This window comes from Puma concolor, chromosome C1, assembly GCF_028749965.1.
Source record: "Puma concolor isolate L17-30 chromosome C1, mPumCon1.1.hap2, whole genome shotgun sequence".
In the NCBI taxonomy this organism is placed as follows: domain Eukaryota; kingdom Metazoa; phylum Chordata; class Mammalia; order Carnivora; family Felidae; genus Puma; species Puma concolor.
In genome coordinates, this window is record NC_141674.1 from 165,541,721 (window position 1) to 165,559,223 (window position 17,503).

At 38.3% G+C, this 17,503-nt stretch overlaps 1 protein-coding gene and 1 long non-coding RNA gene across 2 annotated transcripts in view; one reads left to right on the forward strand and one right to left on the reverse strand.

The window, feature by feature from the left end:
- The window catches only part of LOC147578552 (uncharacterized), a 28,679-nt gene extending 25,279 nt beyond the window's left edge, over positions 1-3,400 (reverse strand). Inside the window, exon 1 of the long non-coding RNA XR_015255334.1 lies at positions 3,272-3,400. This is a non-coding gene — a long non-coding RNA (uncharacterized LOC147578552). The remainder of the gene's footprint in view (positions 1-3,271) is intronic.
- A 34-nt stretch (positions 3,401-3,434) lies between these two features.
- Positions 3,435-17,503, forward strand: part of MTX2 (metaxin 2) — a 66,568-nt gene continuing 52,499 nt past the window's right edge. The window contains exon 1 of the mRNA XM_025934880.2: positions 3,435-3,680. Within this exon, the coding sequence (XP_025790665.1) occupies positions 3,641-3,680 (40 nt within the window). The 5' untranslated portion in view covers positions 3,435-3,640. The remainder of the gene's footprint in view (positions 3,681-17,503) is intronic.

The window sequence follows — 17,503 nt, forward strand, 5'->3', positions numbered from 1 at the left end:
GAATGGCGAAATTATGACCTGAGCTGAAGTTGATGCTTAACCAACTGAGCCACCAGGTGCCCCTCTATTATTTTTAAGGAAGTAAGAACTGTAAACAGATGAACAAAAACGTTCCGGAGCACAACATGGTTACCTTAGTGTTTTTAATTGCATTTACACTTTATTTGGATTGATAGAATTATCCACGATTATTTCTGTTGGTGAGGGTGGGAGGATGGTCTAATTTGAATAAAAGGCATGAATTTATTACATCATTGTCAAATAAGTAGTATAATCTTGAAGGAATCTCAGCCAAAATTTTATCTTGCAGGCATTTGTCAAGAAAGAAGATATTTACATTTAAAATATTAACATTCTGTCAGAGAAAAATGAAATGCAGATAAAATGCCTTAGTATTTTAATGTTAATAAAGTATATATTCATCATGACAGCTGTATATTTCCTATTTAATACAGTAATGTAAAATCTAGATTAGAGACAGGAAAATATTCTCATGATGGAACAGTTTTGCAAGAAAAGTGATTTTATTAGGGCAAACAATGTTAATAGCATGCATTAATATTTTATGTTAAATAATTGTGTGATTATCCTTTTAGTAACATATGGATTCCCTAGCACTTTTGTTTTATCATCTCATCCTTAAAAATTCCAGTGGCTTGTTTTGTTGTATTTTCCTTAATTGTGATCTTAAACAGATCCTCAGTTTTAAATCTCCCAGTTGTTCTGATACAGATGCAAAAATACATTTTCTCCAGTTGGTTATTTATTCAAAGACAGCTTGTTTGTGGATACTGTCAGGACATCTGCATTTTATTGGATCTAATTTTTAGTAATAAAGACCTCCCACATTATAGATTCTTTCCAGTCTAAATTAGCCTGTGTGGGAAGCAAAAGAACCATCAGTCAGGGAGAAAAAGTGAATCCATATGGCGCTGATGAGTCTGTTTCCCCGACTACAATGATGAAAGGGTTGAATATAGACAGTGCCCCCAGCAGATCCATGTTTCTTTCTCAAAAGCTTGCTAGAACAGGATTCGTGTCAGTCCCAACTCAGTATCTTTGAGCCAGTCCAGTTCATCCATGCATCAAGCCATAGACACCTAACGAAATTTTGAGGGTGCATTCTCCTTTACCTTTAATCTTGCTCTATTTCTCTTGCATGTATGCCCAGTCTCTGGCTCTTGCCATTCTCCTTCCATTTTGGGGCTCACCTTTGCCTTTGGGACTTGTTGGATTTTTGATTCCCTGGTCCAATACTAAGGACTTTGGTTCAGGTTTCCACACAATCTCTATGTCATGGAGAAATCTTTTTTTTTTTTTTAATTTTTTTTTTCAACGTTTATTTATTTTTTGGGACAGAGAGAGACAGAGCATGAACGGGGGAGGGGCAGAGAGAGAGGGAGACACAGAATCGGAAACAAGCTCCAGGCTCCGAGCCATCAGCCCAGAGCCTGACGCGGGGCTCGAACTCACGGACCGCGAGATCGTGACCTGGCTGAAGTCGGACGCTTAACCGACTGCGCCACCCAGGCGCCCCTGTCATGGAGAAATCTTAAAGAAATCTGCATGTGTCAAAAAGTAGTCAAAAGGGGCATCTGGGTGGCTCAGTCGGTTGAGCGTCTGACTTTGGCTCAGGTCACTATCTCACGGTTTATGAGTTGGAGTCCCACATCTGGCTTGCCGCCGTCAGCCTGTCAATGCAGAGCCCGCTTCAGATACTCTGTCCCCTTCTCTCTCTGCCCCTTCCTCCACTCACCCTCTCTCAAAAAATAATTAAAACATTAACAAAAAAAAGTAGCCAAAAATTTTTTTCCTGCTTTTAAAAAGGGACAAACAAAATGTGGTAATAGAACTTGAATAGGTGACAGGTCTTCACTTTTACAAGTTAAACTACTTCACTGTGCAGAGAAACAGACAGGAATTAAAAGTTTTTCTTTCAATGGACACCCAATACCTGGAACAGTTAATTTCTCCTGGTCATTACACCCATGGGCATAGTATATTCTTTACTATCAATGTTATCTCCCGTAGCACAAACCAGAAAAACCTGTGATTTCAGCCCCTTGTCAACTCTGAGTCTCAGCCAATGAGAAGATACTGTGTCTTCAAACATGGCTGGGTTTATGTTCATTTACGTTTTTGGGTATGTTTAAACTTAGTTTAACAAGTTTCCTAGTTTCAGAGGTGATGCAAATTGATGATTTATCCTTAAAATAGTTATTATTTAGTGCAATGGGTAGAATTGTGTCCCCCCCCCCCCCCCCCAACTACCCAAAAGAAGAAAAAAACCAGTATATTCGTTTCTACCGCCTGGTACCTGTGAATGTGAGCTTATTTGGAAATAGAGTCTTTGCAGATGAAATCAAGTTAATATGAGGCTATACTGGATTAGGGTAGACCCTAATCCAAGGACTGGTGGATTTATAAAGGAGAAATTTGGACATGAACATACTCTGCCATGTGATGAAGGCAGAGATTTGAGTGATGTGTCTATAAGCCAAGGAAGATCAAAGATTGCTGGCACCCCCTAGAAGCTACAATGAGGTAGGAAAGGATTTTTCCTGGAGTATTGAGAGAAAGCATGGCCCTCTGTACACCCTGACTTTGGACATCTAGCCTCTAAAATTGGAAGAGAATAAAATTGTTTTAATCCATTTAGTTTGTGGTGATCTGTTAGGAGTTTTTCATCAGTGAAAGGGGGCTTTGGCTTACCAGATGATCTCTGAAGTCAGTTTCACTTGTAATACTTTATGCCTCTAAATCTGTAACATATTCTGATTTTTCCTTAATTGTATAGCTTTGTATAAACTGTATAGAAAGTCACTTATGGATTTAATGTCTCCTCCTCTTTCTGCCTCTCTCACCCACCTCCAAAAAGGAGACGTGTGTGAAACTAGAGTATCTTATTCTGCAAGATGAGCTTCATTTCGGGTAATAGAGTTGATGGACAAACTGTCTCTCAGCTTAGGTGTTAGTCAAGCCTCCTCTCTAGCAAGCATGTTTGAATAAAAGAATAAACACTAATGTCTGTCCATGGACTTATCAACCTAACAGTATAGTGGAACAGAGGAAAGTTAACGTGGCATACTCCCTGAGCAGGCAGTTTAAACTCTCTGTTTCCTTACCCTTAAAATGGCTATCACAATACCGGCTCACTGGGTTGTTGAGCTGACATGAAACAGAATGCTGTTAATACCTTTTTTAAAGTGCCTGGTATGGCGTGCTCAAAAACTTTACTTGCTTACAAAATTCTCGCTTACAGAAAGGATACTGAAAACATCCGGGATCCCCTTTTCCGGATTCCCCTTTTCCGCGGTCGGCAACCACGCACCCAGGTCCGCAGAGCGCTTGGCTGCGGCGGGGAGATTTGCATTAGGAAACCGGGCGCGCGGGGGGAGGGGGGCGGAGTTGCGCCGGCGGAAGCGCTCTCGCGCCACTGTCAGCTGAGCCGGAAGTTCCTGGTCGGGCCTGGCGGTAACCTTGGGGTCCTCGCCGCCTCCGCCGCCGCCAGGGTGGGCTGCGCGAGTCTGAGCCTCAGCCGGGTCGGGACTGGTAGCAGCTAGGAGACGCCGGGGTTGTAGGAGAGGACGCCGAGGGCCGTGGGGACCAGGAACTGCGGGCGCAGGACCGCCCAGCCGACATGTCTCTAGTGGCGGAAGCCTTCGTCTCGCAGATCGCAGGTAGCGCGCGTGGCCCTGGGCTGCGGGTGGAGGCGGGGGCGGCGCAGGGCAGTCGCCGGGAGCAGCGTGCGGGTTAGGGCTGCAGCTTTGCCTCAACCTTGCGGCATTAGATGCAGAACCCAGGCCTGGGGATAGAGGCGGGCACGGAGTACCCGCCTCGTTTCACAGATGAGAAAACTGAGGGGGGACACTTGGCCAAGGTCACCTAGCAGGGGCGGGAATACCGCCTTCCTTCTCGTGGGCGTACTTTGGTTCCCCTCCGGTTAGGTCAAGAGGGGTGGGGGTGCGTAAGGATGTCGTGGGTTGGCATGAGGGGGCGTGGCTACAGGGGCCAGGTCTTATAAGGCTTCATTCAGTTTGAGAGTGAGGTTGGCCTCCGTCGTTGGACCTGAAGTTTAAAGTGATTGTCACTAATGAGTTGCCCTTGTTACCTAATGTTGTTGAGGGGCTACCGAAGATCTTGCTTTCTCTCCCAGCACCACGATATTGCCATCTGCTAGGTCTGCAGGATTCGTCGAAAAGTCAGTCTACATATATTTTTTAGAAACACCTTTGATTTGATGGACTGAATGTAGCTGATGTAAATAAAATAGATTTATGTTTTCTGTTTTCGAGGTTCTTACTGTAGTGGAAGAAATTAAATATTGTTGAGGAAGTGAGACTAGACACAGGTATTGTAGGTATGTATTGATGGGATAATCTTTAAATGGAGTTAATCTTAACTTCCCAGAAGTATTTTCAACATGAGTAAAGAGACAGTTACCAGGATAAATAGGTACATTTAAAATGAAGTAGTGTCTTGGAAATGGAAAGTACTGAATGTGTCCTAAAATTTGTAAAATGGTTTTCATTGCATTGCATTTGTGTGAACATACGTTTCTTTTTTTCTTTTTCACTTAAATACATTGTTTTCTGGCAGAGAGGGAAGCCCTCACTAGATTAAAAGCTTCATGAAAATAGGGATCTATTTGTTTTGTCCCCCATTGTATCCTGAACACCTGTTAGTTGGTGCTTAGTAGAATTTGTGACCCGAGTCGGTGAATAATCTTAAGATTTCAAACAATGATTATTTCTCTTTTTACCGCTTATGTTAAAAAAAAAAAGTTAGATCACTGATTTAATTTCCATTTCTGCAATGTTAAAAAAAATCAACCATTTCATATTGTATGCTGATACTGGTATACTGTATGCATGTATTCCAATGTGTGATTTCTTCTAAAAAAAAATGATAAATGTCTTTCAGTAAACTTAATGAGTTTGGACTTTTGTGTCAGTTAGTAAAATTTAAGAATTTCTAGGAATTGTAATCTGTCTGTCATCTTAGCTGTTTGTAATGCTCTATTACCCTAGAAGGAGGCATTTAAAGATGGAAAATTCAATAAATGGTGTTGGGCCAGTTCCTAGGTCATAACACCACAAGAATAAATTCCAAATGAATTAAAGATTTAAATGTAAAATAAGAACAAGAACCAAATTGTAATAAAATAATTAGAAAATATAGGTGGTAATTTTCAATAATCTTGGGTAGCAGAGGAAGCCTAAGGACACACAGGATCCAGAATCCTTGGGAGAGAAAATTGGCAGGTTTGATTGCAGAAAAATTTAAAAAGCTTTATATGATAAAAGACATACGTTTCTACAGATTAATGAAAATATCAGCAGAATCCAGGGTAAAGGATAGGAACAGGCAGTTCACAAACAGGAAATGCAGATGGACAATGAACATATGAGTAAATGCTCTCTGTCAATGAAAGTAGATAGTTTTCCAGCTAGTGAGATGCACAAAAATGAGTATGATAATTTCTAGTACTGACAAAGGCATGGGGAAAACATCTACCCTCAAACTATTGGTGAGTCTATAAATTATTACTACTTTTTGGGAACTTAATATAGCAGTGTTTATTAAAATACCGTCCTTTGATCCAGAAACTTTTCGGGGAATTTATTTGATAAAAATATAAGGACTGTTGTTTAAAGCAATATGCATTATAGCATTAATTTTAATAGCAAAAACCCAGAAATGTACTAAATATATGCCAAATTATGGTATGCCCACATTATTACAAATACTAGAAATCAAGAGATATATCTGTTAAATATATCGGCTTGAAATTTATGATTATCTTAAATAAAAACAAGTTATAGTATAATATATATATTGTATGAACCCCATTGTTGTTAAATAAACCCTATATAAACATGTATATGTTTATGTAAGTACAGAAAAATAGAATATTCAACTAATTTTAACTTGTAATTTCAGAGTAATAAGTGTAGGGAGTTGGTGGAGGGGGGAGGAGCTACATTTCTGAATTGTTTGAATTGTTATAATGAGAATATTTTACTTGTGTGGTTTAAACAATATAATTAAAAAAATTTAAAAGATTGTATCTGGACGAGCAGTGAAATAAGGGTGGCTAAAATAAACAATTTATATGAAACCCTATGTTTGCCTTGTAAGTGACTTTTAAGTGTGACTCCAATCCAACAACTATTCAGAGTTTTCTATTTCTGACAATAATATGGTTTTCTCAGAAGAGATCAATCTCAGGAGATTAGAGGTACATATCTATACAGTCCTATTATAAATAGAATAAATAGTTGTGAATCTGTTTTTGCAGCTGAGAGCTTTATTAACAGTGTGCTTTTTCTTCTTCCTTTCAGTGGATGTGAGCTAACACACTGACATTTCTTTCAGAAACATAGAAGGGCATCTTGCATCTATCTGTGATATTCTTGAGAGCTTTATTATTAAAAAAAAATTTTTTTGAATGTTTATTTAGTTTTGGGGGGGGGAGGGACAGAGAGAGAGGGAGACACAGAATCTGAAGCAGGCTCCAGGCTCTGAGCTGTTAGCCCAGAGCCCGACATGGGGCTTGAACCCCACCCTGCCCTCCAAACTTCGAGATCGTGACCTGAGCAGAAGTGGGATGCATAAATGACTGAGCCACCCAGGCACCCTACTATTATTTTCTTACAATGCAAATGCGACTCTTGTTTTAACATCTTCATTAGTTCCGTATTGTTCGCAGGTGGAGTGAAGTGTATAAGACCTGTCATAAGTAAGCCTCATCTCTTGTCACTCTTAAATTCTCACCTTTCTAAACTGTTTTAGAGTTCATCTTTGGCACATGTTGTCCTCTGCTTGAAATGCCCACTTTGCTTTTGTAACTCGTTTGTCCCTTAAGACTCTGGGCACATTTTAACCTATAAATCTATCTTACGTTTTTTCTTGTCAAATGAGAACTGTTTGTTTTTTTTTCCTTTTTGTCTGATAATAATTATGATACCTGGCCTTGTAGACAATGAAATAATATGAAGAATAAAGTAAAAATCACCTAAAATCGTAACACCAGGTTAAGACTTTAAAGTTTCACCTTCATCATTAAAACTTTGGTGAGCAGAGCTATCTTATTCTCTGCCCCTAAATGAAAAAACAAATGAAACAAATTATCGAATGTACATATTTTTTTGGAACCTGTTTTGCCATATATCATTGAGATCTGTTTCCATGTCTGCAAATTGAATTATTCCTGTGGTTACATAGCATTTCATTGTAATGAAGAAATACATAACTTATCCAGTCTTATTTTGGTGGGTATTTAGGGTGTTGTATTAGTTCAACCAGAGTAGCAGAAGCTGTAGGATTTTGATCTCTAGCTCTACCTTTGGCTCTAGCTCTAGCTTTATATCTGTATGTCTACACACACATGCATGGACACATACATGGAATTGGCTTATGCTGTGGTGGGGGTAGGCCAACCAAGGACTGTGTTCACAAGGCAGGTAGCCAGGAATGGGAGATGCAGGAGGAAGAAAGGGTACGTGCAGCAGGTGCTGCTTGCAGTGTGTGAGCTCATAGGCCCTCTCTTTAAAGACTTCAGCCGATTAAATCAGGCACACCCCAAGATGATCCCTCCCTTTTTTTAAAAAAAAATTTATTTATTTATTTATTTATTTATTTTTTTTTAATTTTTTTTTTTCAACGTTTATTTATTTTTGGGACAGAGAGAGACAGAGCATGAACAGGGAAGGGGCAGAGAGAGAGGGAGACACAGAATCGGAAACAGGCTCCAGGCTCTGAGCCATCAGCCCAGAGCCCGACGCGGGGCTCGAACTCACGGATCGCGAGATCGTGACCTGGCTGAAGTCGGACGCTTAACCGACTGCGCCACCCAGGCGCCCCCCCAAAATTTTTTTTTTAAAACATTTATTCATTTTTGAGAGATAGAGAGATACAAGCATGGGTGGGGGGTGGGGCAGAAAGAGACACAGAATCCAAAGCAGGCTCCAGGCTCTGGGCTATTAGCACTGCGGGCTGGAACCCACAGACCGCGAGATAATGACCTGAGCTGAAGTCGGATGCTTAACCGACTGAGCCACCCAGGCATCCCGATCCCCCTTTTGATTAATGTAAAGTTAACTGATTAGGGATTTTATTTATATCTGCAAAATCCCTTCACAGCAGCACATGGCTAACAGAGAAGGAGTTTATATACTACAAAATGGCTCTTCTCTTTTGTTTTCCCAGGGTCTGCTAGAAAATGTCCCTTGTAGCTTATCCTAATCAGTAGAAAGAGAATTCTGGCAAATGTGGTTCAGTCTAGTCAAGTTGATGTATTCTATAGCCATCACTGGTATATATGATTTTTCTGTGATGTCAATAGTGCTTTCATAGACATATTTGTGTATCTCTTGAGTAGTTTCTTTGGATAAATTTCCTAAAGTGGAAGAGGATTTTGAATTGTTCTTATTACTTAATAATATGGAAAGGAAGGGTAAATTGTAATTTTGAATTTTAATTTTTTTTAATTTTTAATTTTTGAATTATAGCTTGGATCTCTAGGTGATGATATGCTAGATTTAGAACCTTGGAAGAGGGATAAAAATAGTCCTGGATATTGAATCATTTTCAAAATCTTTTGGAACTGTGTATTTTCAATACTTATTTGCTTTTTAAATTTTTTTTTTTTTTTTTTCAACGTTTATTTATTTTTGGGACAGAGAGAGACAGAGCATGAACGGGGGAGGGGCAGAGAGAGAGGGAGACACAGAATCGGAAACAGGCTCCAGGCTCCGAGCCATCAGCCCAGAGCCCGACGCGGGGCTCGAACTCACGGACCGAGAGATCGTGACCTGGCTGAAGTCGGACGCCCAACCGACTGCGCCACCCAGGCGCCCCAATACTTATTTGCTTTTTGTTGTTGTTGTTTTGTTTGTTTTATGGCAAGATTTTTCCAGTATATCATAGGGGAGGGCTGAGTATCCCCATTTGGGTTGTGTGAGCCCATTTGGAGCCAAAGAGGATGGAGTACTGTGACGGACAGACCGGACTCTTGCTTATCCCTGTACTAGGAGTGGCTCCAGGCTTTAGGGCTCCGCAGACCCATCATACACACAAAAGGAGAGAGGTGCTGAGCACTAAGCAGCAGAAATCTCCCACAGTGTCAATCACTTTTTTTTTTTTTTTTTTAAGATTTCATTTTTAAGTAATCTCTACTCCTAAAGTGGAGCTCGAATTTAAGGCCCCAAGATTAAGAGTCACACGCTCCATGGACTGAACCAACCAGATGCTTCATCAGTCAGTCACTTCTTTCACCTTGTTTTTACACTTGTGGTGGACTTTGGAGTAAGTCAGACCTGGCTACTCACTAAATGTGACCTTGGGTAAATTACTTGCCTTTTTAAGTCTCAGGTTTTTTGTTTGCAAGATGGTTTAAATTTTAATTAAGAAAATTTTAAAGATGATGAGAAAATAATAATGCTTAACCTTGTATCTGACACACTGTAAGCATCCTTTTCTGAGCCACTGTTCTAGATGATTGATATACATAATTGCTAATATTAACAATTTGATCCTGTTTAAAAAAATTTTTTTTAAATGTTTATTTTATTTTTGAGAGAGGGAGGGATGTAGAAGATCCTAAGTAGGCTCTGCATGGACAGCAGAGAGCCTGATGCAGGGCTCAAACTCAAAAACCGGGAGATTCATGACCTGCCCCAAAATTGGACACTTAACTGACTGAGCTTCCTAGGCACTTCTGATCCTGTCTGATAGATATTATTCTTGTTTTATAGATGAGGAAATTGAAGCTCTGTTGGGTAGTAGAATATAAAGGTTAGGAACTGGGCCATTGGAGTAAGACAGAAATGAGTTCTAAGCTCAGCTGTCCCTCTCGTTCTGTGATTTTGGGCAGACTGTCCCAGGCCACAGTTTCCTTATTTGGAAAAGGGGATAATATGTTTTATAATATATATTAAGCACTTAGTATAGGGTGGTACCTAGTAATGTTCAGTACATGGTAATTGTTGTTACTACTTTCATTGCCCGAGAGCCTCTGAGGATGTTCCATTGGTAATGTTATCCTATTGCCATTTTGGACAGCATGTTGTCCAAAGTATCTTTATTTTTAGTAACCCTATACCATCTTTCTGAATGACCTTATTACTTCACCAATGCCTTTCTATATTTTAAGCATATCAGTTAATTTCATCATACTGTAATTATTAATCTTTTGAAATCAGTATAATATCTGTTCTGTTCTTTATTTAGAAGCTCAGTAAACTATATAAGGGATAAAAAAAAGAAGACTTTCAATATTTCATTTATCTTTGTGGACACGTGGGTGCTTAATTATTTAAGTTTATTAATAACTTCATTCTAGCAGTAGCATTAATTTATAGTATGATCTGGGAAAGTAGTTTTATGGGTTCCATGGAATCCATTTCTAAGCATCTTCAAAGTATTATCAAAACAGGCATGTTTACATTTTTTAAAACTATTTATTTTGAAAGAGAGAACGAACGTGAGTGGGGGAGGAGCAGAGAGTGAGTGAGAGAGAGGTCGGGGGACAGAGAATCCTAAGCAGGCTCCATGGTATCTGCACAGCTCCCAGTGCAGGGCTCGATCTCACCAACTGTGAGATTGTGACCTGTGCCAAAATCAAGAGTTGGATGTTTAACCTAGCGAGCCACCCAGGTGCCCTACAACATTTTGTTTTTATATCAGCAACAAAGTATTGTTTATTTCATCCCTCTTCCATGTAAGTACTAGGAAATGTGGACTTTGAAAGCAGTTCAGAAGGGTACTAGAAGCTCAAAGTGGAAAACGTAGTTTAAAAGTAAAATCGACGTGTTGCTGTTGCTCACAAGGTTTATTGAGCATGAGGAAAATGATAGTCAAAGCTCTTTTTTTTTTTTTTCAACATTTATTTATTTTTGGGACAGAGAGAGACAGAGAATGAACGGGGGAGAGGCAGAGAGAGAGGGAGACACAGAATCGGAAACAGGCTCCAGGCTCTGAGCCATCAGCCCAGAGCCTGACGCGGGGCTCGAACTCCCGGACCGCGAGATCATGACCTGGCTGAAGTCGGACGCTTAACCGACTGCGCCACCCAGGCACCCCAGTCAAAGCTCTTAATACCTGCATGCCTTATTGTCTAATGATGGTAGTTGTAGCAGATAATTGAAAATATACACTGTGTTCAATTCTTTTGTTCTCGAAAATAAAGATTTTTTTTTTTTTTAGTTATTTTCACTTAGTATTCTGAGGATTCTCCAGTATTGAGGAATGCACCGAGGAATTACTGAGACGTTTTCAACTGGCCATCACATTTCAGAGAATCTTCTTTCATTCAGATCAGCCACGTGAATAGTCTCACACTGTAGTCCTTATCACCCTGGAGTATTTGAAGATGATATTGAAGGGGCAGATGGAGAAGCAAAGCAAAGACAAAATAGGTTATATTTCAGATTAGAGGCAAAAGACAGTTTATTGACAGCAGTGTGGCCTATTTTATTTTATCATATTTATATTCATGAATAGGTTGGAAACCGAATTCTCAGAGGCAGTGTTTTGTTGTCTTTTAGAAAAGTTTGATATGATGTTAAGATAACTTGAAAGTTTCTGACCTTGAAGTAGTCCACAGTTAATTATAATGTGAGTTTTAATTTTCTTGTATGCTTTAACATTCCATACTCTGAAATTACATGATTTTTAGTTGTTTTTGGTGATGGGTACCCCATAAAGATTTCATCTTATTTCTGTGAAGACTTTTGAGTTATTAATTAATGTTAGCTCAAGCCTTCCATATATGAGTGAAAATTGAAAAAAAAATTATCAAACTTTTTAACATTTTTCAAACATGTTATAAATTTCTTGGTAAGCAGTTATCAGATGGACTGAAGATACCAAATGGAGACGAGATATTAAATTCAGGCTTCTCATTTTTTGTTCAAAGACAGAAGTAATAATGTTCAGCAAATTCAGCTACAGACATTTATGTGTAGAAATATTTGCCTTGCCAGTAAGAGAAATGCATGTTTTAATTTTTTATGGCTTTGTAAATGATCCTTACTCTATTCTTGAACACTTTTCTTATTTTTGTACGCTCTATAAATGAATTATGGTTTTGAACTTTTCTACATCAGTAATAAAATTGAAATTTGATTGGTTAGTGATAAAGAGGGTTATTTTCATAAAAACAATCATTTTGTCATGGCAATTCCCATTAACTGTAACTGCGTTAGCAAAATGGAAACCATAAAAAGCATTTCGTTGTGCTTACACACTTAGCTGTGTTTTTGTGCTGATTATATATTTTTATCTATAAGAACTTTTATAAACCAGAGAAGTTTCTTTATGACTTAGTCTGCATTTGGATTTTCAAAAAAGTTTGTTTGGTATATTTATCCCAGGGGATACAGTATCCTTAGATATTGAAATGGAATTGCCTCACACACGTTGTGTTGTATTTCGTTACCTGTTCAAACTAGAACACTGACTAGAACTTCATACAAATAAATTGTATCATTTGTTAGGCCTGAAGAGGGCCATCATTACTCCAGCATTTATTTCTGTAAGTTAGTATTGGCAGCTGATGCTTTAATGATGTGGCCTTTTGACCTCCTTTTCTTTTGATTGTTAGCCTTTACATCATAGCAGAATGTTTTGGCTTCGTGAATGAGAAGTTTCTGATTTTCTTGTTTTATCAATTAAAAAAAGTTTTTATGTCAATAAGAATGTAAAAATAAAAGCTACTTTCTTTTTTTCATTAGGCATTGTTGTAATGTTTACTATTCATCAATTTGATGATGTACTTTGGCTAGTGGATGAGAATTGGTTATATAATGTTAGGTATTTATGTAGTAGTTTATATTTATTTTTTTTAGTTGAGATTGTGAATTATTCTTGATATATTTTCTTCTCAAACAGATTTCTCCTTCTTGTCATATATACTTGTACTGATTTTCCCACACTATCATGTGGCTATTTGGAGAAGGTAAAATCATTTTAGTCTTAAATATTTAGAAAGGGAGATAATGTCTTAGAAGTCATGGGGTACAGTTTAAAAACAAATATAAAGTATGTTTCATTACTTACTGTTTTGGATTATCTTTGTATCATAGGTAAATGGCTTTACTGGTCTGCATTTTATGAAAAGATTATGGTAAGCTTTGAGTTTAGCTAGCATACTTAAATCATTTTTCTCTTGGATTCTTTTTTTCCTCATTTCCTGAATAATGTAGTAACTGCCAACAGACCAGAGTTTCTGATGGAGGTATGCCATTGTAGTTACTGGGTTCCAAATTCTGGAGGTCAGGGAGCAGTAATGTGGTCAGGAAGATGGAGAGTGAGATTTCAGGAAGGTAAAGTTTCAAAGTAATGGATTAATAAAATGGAACTGACTAGAGGGAAGGTGAAAATACCAAAATCCATGCCTGAAGCAGTAAAGTGGGGTTTATAAATGTGACATGGTCAGGAGTCTGATTTAGATGAACAGAGGGAATTCTGAGGCTTCAGATGGATTAATATTTAATTCTGTCTTTAATGATAGACCTGTGACTAATAGTAACTATTAAAACTGAAACTGTTCAGTTATTATTGTAGTATACAAACCACACCACAGCTTAGGGATGTAAAACAGCCATTTTATTATGTTCATGGATTCTGTGGGTCAATAATTCAGATAGGCCACTGGAGAGATTTCTTGTTTCTGCCTCACAGTGTGTGGATACTCAGATGGAAAGACTCAAAGGCTAGGGATGATTCGATAGCTGGAGGCTAGAACATCTAGAAACATCTTCACTTACATGTCTAAGAATTGCCAATTAGGAACTCAGCTGTGATTGTCTTCTGGAATATTTATACATGGCCTCTCCGTGTGGCCTGGACTTCCTCAGAGCCTGGAGGCCATAGAGAGGTCAGACATTTAACTCAGTTCTCCAAAGGCATATGTTCAAGCCACCAAAGGAGGAGATATATCACCTTTTATGACTCTGCCTTGGAAGTCTTGAAGCATCACTTCTACCATATTCTGTCAGTCACAACAGAGTTACAAGTCTGCCCCAGATTCAAGGGGAGGAGATTTAGCTTTCACCTCTTGATAGGAGGATGGGGTAGGTGGGGTGTTGTGAGGTTCTAGAAGAGCTTCTAGGACAGGATATATTGTTGTGGCTGTCTTTAAGAAATATAATATGCCACGGTAAACAAGGTGGTAATAATACTGGTGCAGAGGGATCAGCTGAGTTTAATTAAATCTGGGAACTGACTAGTCCCATTCATGAACTAATAGAGGTTCTAAAATGAGGTGGGGGTGGATGGGATGTGGGTGTGGGTAGAATGGTGTGTAAAGGTGGTAGGGTGTTATTGCACATTACAATTATCTGTGGAGCTCTCTAAAGCCATGCTTGCATTGCATGGCATTTCTCAAACCTCATCCATGCACTTGCACACACATTCCCTGTTTTCTTACCAAAGGCCTGTTATGTGTGAAGGTTAAGGACAGCTCTAGGGCAAGGATATTTTCAAAACCTACATAGATGATTGGGTTGTATACCTCAGTTAGAACCATTAAACAATTTGGGAGCGAAAATGAGTTTATGAGTTTTTACTGTTGAATTTAGTACACATTTTTGTTGAGATGTTAATTTTGTTTGATGATTTTATTTCCAGAGTTATAGCAACTTTTTGCTGTCAGATATTTTTCAGGCTTTAGATAGCAAAAGACCTGCTTGATTTCCTATAGAATATATTTGTTAGGTTCAGTACTTAATTTGTGCTGGGTCCTCTGCTAGGTGCTGGGTTACATAGAAGAGCAAAACAGTTCTTACCTTTGATGAACTTACATTCTTATACAGAACACATCGATTGAAACGGATAATTTCTTTCTTTCTTCCTTCCCCCCTTTTTTTTTTTTTTTTTTTTTTTTTTTAATTTTAGAGAGAGGGTTAGTGGGAGAGAGGGGCAGAAGGAGAGAGGGAGAGAATCTGCACTGACAGCGCAGAGCCTGATGTGGGGTTTGATCTCACCAACTGTGAGAACATGACCTGAGCTGAGATCAAGTGTTGGATGCTTAACCGACTGAGCCACCCAGGTGCCCCAGATGACCATTTTTTAAAAGAGAATTCAAATCTTGCAGCCCAATTATAAGGTTCATATCTATTCATGATCACATGTAGTTGACCTGCTTTTCATTGGAAATTAATGACAAATGGCTGATGGTTTTTATAATGTGACAAAGTCTAAACATGACCATTTGAGAAGATGACACGTGTACTTACTAAGAAAGAATGGAAGGTTTTAAATTTAACTTGTATTCGCTTTAGCTTCAGTTATTGGCTTGTTGATGCTGTGCATTAGTCTTCTTGACCCTTGTTAACCTCCAGAAGTTTGTTAGTTTTATGAAATTGATTCTTGAATGCCATTTTGAAATTGATCTCCAGTTTCACATAGATAGATTTAGATGGTTCATGTTCAAGTCTCATAATGATGAACTTAATTTTACTTTCCTATTGATTGCATCTAATGGAAAAACTATCATTTAACCATGTTGGTTCCAAAATAAGTGATGCTTCGGTTCATTAATCTTAAAGGCTTACTCTGGAACACTGTAAAATTGCAACATGTTAACTAAGGCATGTTTTAAAACATGACTTTAAGCCAAATGGGCAAATACTTAAGTAGAATAAGATGGACAGAAATCTTGAATAAAGTTAATCTACATATAGCCTCACTACCACATTCTGAGGCAAATGAATGAAAGAGGTGAAAAGAACTTAATCTTACATCAGGTGCATTCTGTGTCTCAGGGATGGTTTTTTGTTTTTTTGTTTTTTTGTTTTTTGTTTTTTTTTGTGGTATTTACAGACCATCTGCATCAGAATTCCTGGGATTGCTTGTGGCATGTTTGGATTCTTGGTCCTCATCTCTATATGGTATCAGAATTTCAGAGTTTAGGGTTTGGTGGAAATACATAATTTTATGAAGCTCCACAGATGATTCTTACGTACTAAGGGTTGAGAACCACTGTTGTAGAATGATTATAGTTGTTTTAATTCTAATATTTAATTATTACCCAAGAATGTTTATTTGTAGGCTGTGTAAGTTGTTAGCTAATACAGCTGTGTGTTCACTGACTGGAACCAGACTACCTGGGGTCAGACCCTGGCTCTTAACACTTATTCACACTGTGACTTTGGGCAAATTATCTGTGCTTGTGTCTCAGTTTTGTAAATTAGGGATAATAGTAATAGTCTACTTAATAAAGTTGTGAGATAGTTAACATGCCAAGCACTTAAGTGCACAATAGACACAGTAAGAGTCTTAAAATTTCGTTTGCCTCAACTTTATTGAAGTATAGTTTACATACCCTTTAAAGTGTACAATTCAGTGATTTTTTAAAAAAATATTTATTTATTTATTTTGAGAGAGAGAGTGCGAGCAGGAGAGGGGCAGAGAGGGAGAGAAAGAATCCCAACCCAAGTAGGCTCTGCACTGCCAGTACAGAGCCTGATGTGGGGCTCGAACTCACAAACTGTGAGACCATGACCTGAGCCAAAATCAAGAGTCAAGACGCTTAAACGAGTGAGCCACCCAGCTGCCCTTCAGTGATTTTTTTTAAAGGATATTTACAGAATTGTGATTATTACCACAATCTAATTGTGGACCATTTCCATCACTCCCAAAAGAAATCCCTTCCTCATTTACAGTCACTTCCTATTCCCAGCCTGAATCAACCGTTAATCCACTCCCTATCTCTGTAGATTTGCCTATTCTGAACATTTCAGATAAATGGAATAATAGTTTGTTTTCTTTAGTGACTGGCTTCTTTCACTGGGCATAATTCTTTTGAAGTTCATCCCTTTTGTAGCATGTATCAACATATGGTTCCTTTTCATTGCCAAACACTATTCTTTTGTATGGGTATGCCGTATTTTGTTCATCCATTCATCCGGTGATGGTCATTTGGGTTGTTTACATTTTTTGACATTGAGAATAAGGCTGGTGTGAACATTCATGTACAAGTCTTCATGTGGATATATGTTTTTTTCATTTCTTCTGGGTGCATACCTAGGAGTAGAATTGCTGAGTCATATGGTAATTCTGTGTTTAACATTTTGAGAAACTGCCAAACTTTTTATATTCCCACCAGCAGTGTGTGAGAGTTCCAAATTCTCTACATCTTTTAAACATTTTTTATTTTGTCTTCTTATTCCGCAACACCCCCCCCCCCCCCCCGCCCCGCATCTTGTTGATTATAGCCATTCTGTGCCTGTGAAGTGGTATCTCATTATTGTGGTTTTGACTTGGATTTCTCTAATGACTAATGATATTAAGTATGTTTTCGTGTGGTTGTTGTTTATTCATATATTTTCTTTGGAGAAAAGTCTCTTCAGATCCTATGCCCATCAAAAAAATTGTGTGTTTTTTTTTTTTTTGTTTGTTTTTTTATTACTGAATTGTAAAAGTTCTTTATTCTGGATATCAGCTTTATGTGTCTTGGAATCTTAGCTGTTATCACCACCATCATCATTATCATTAC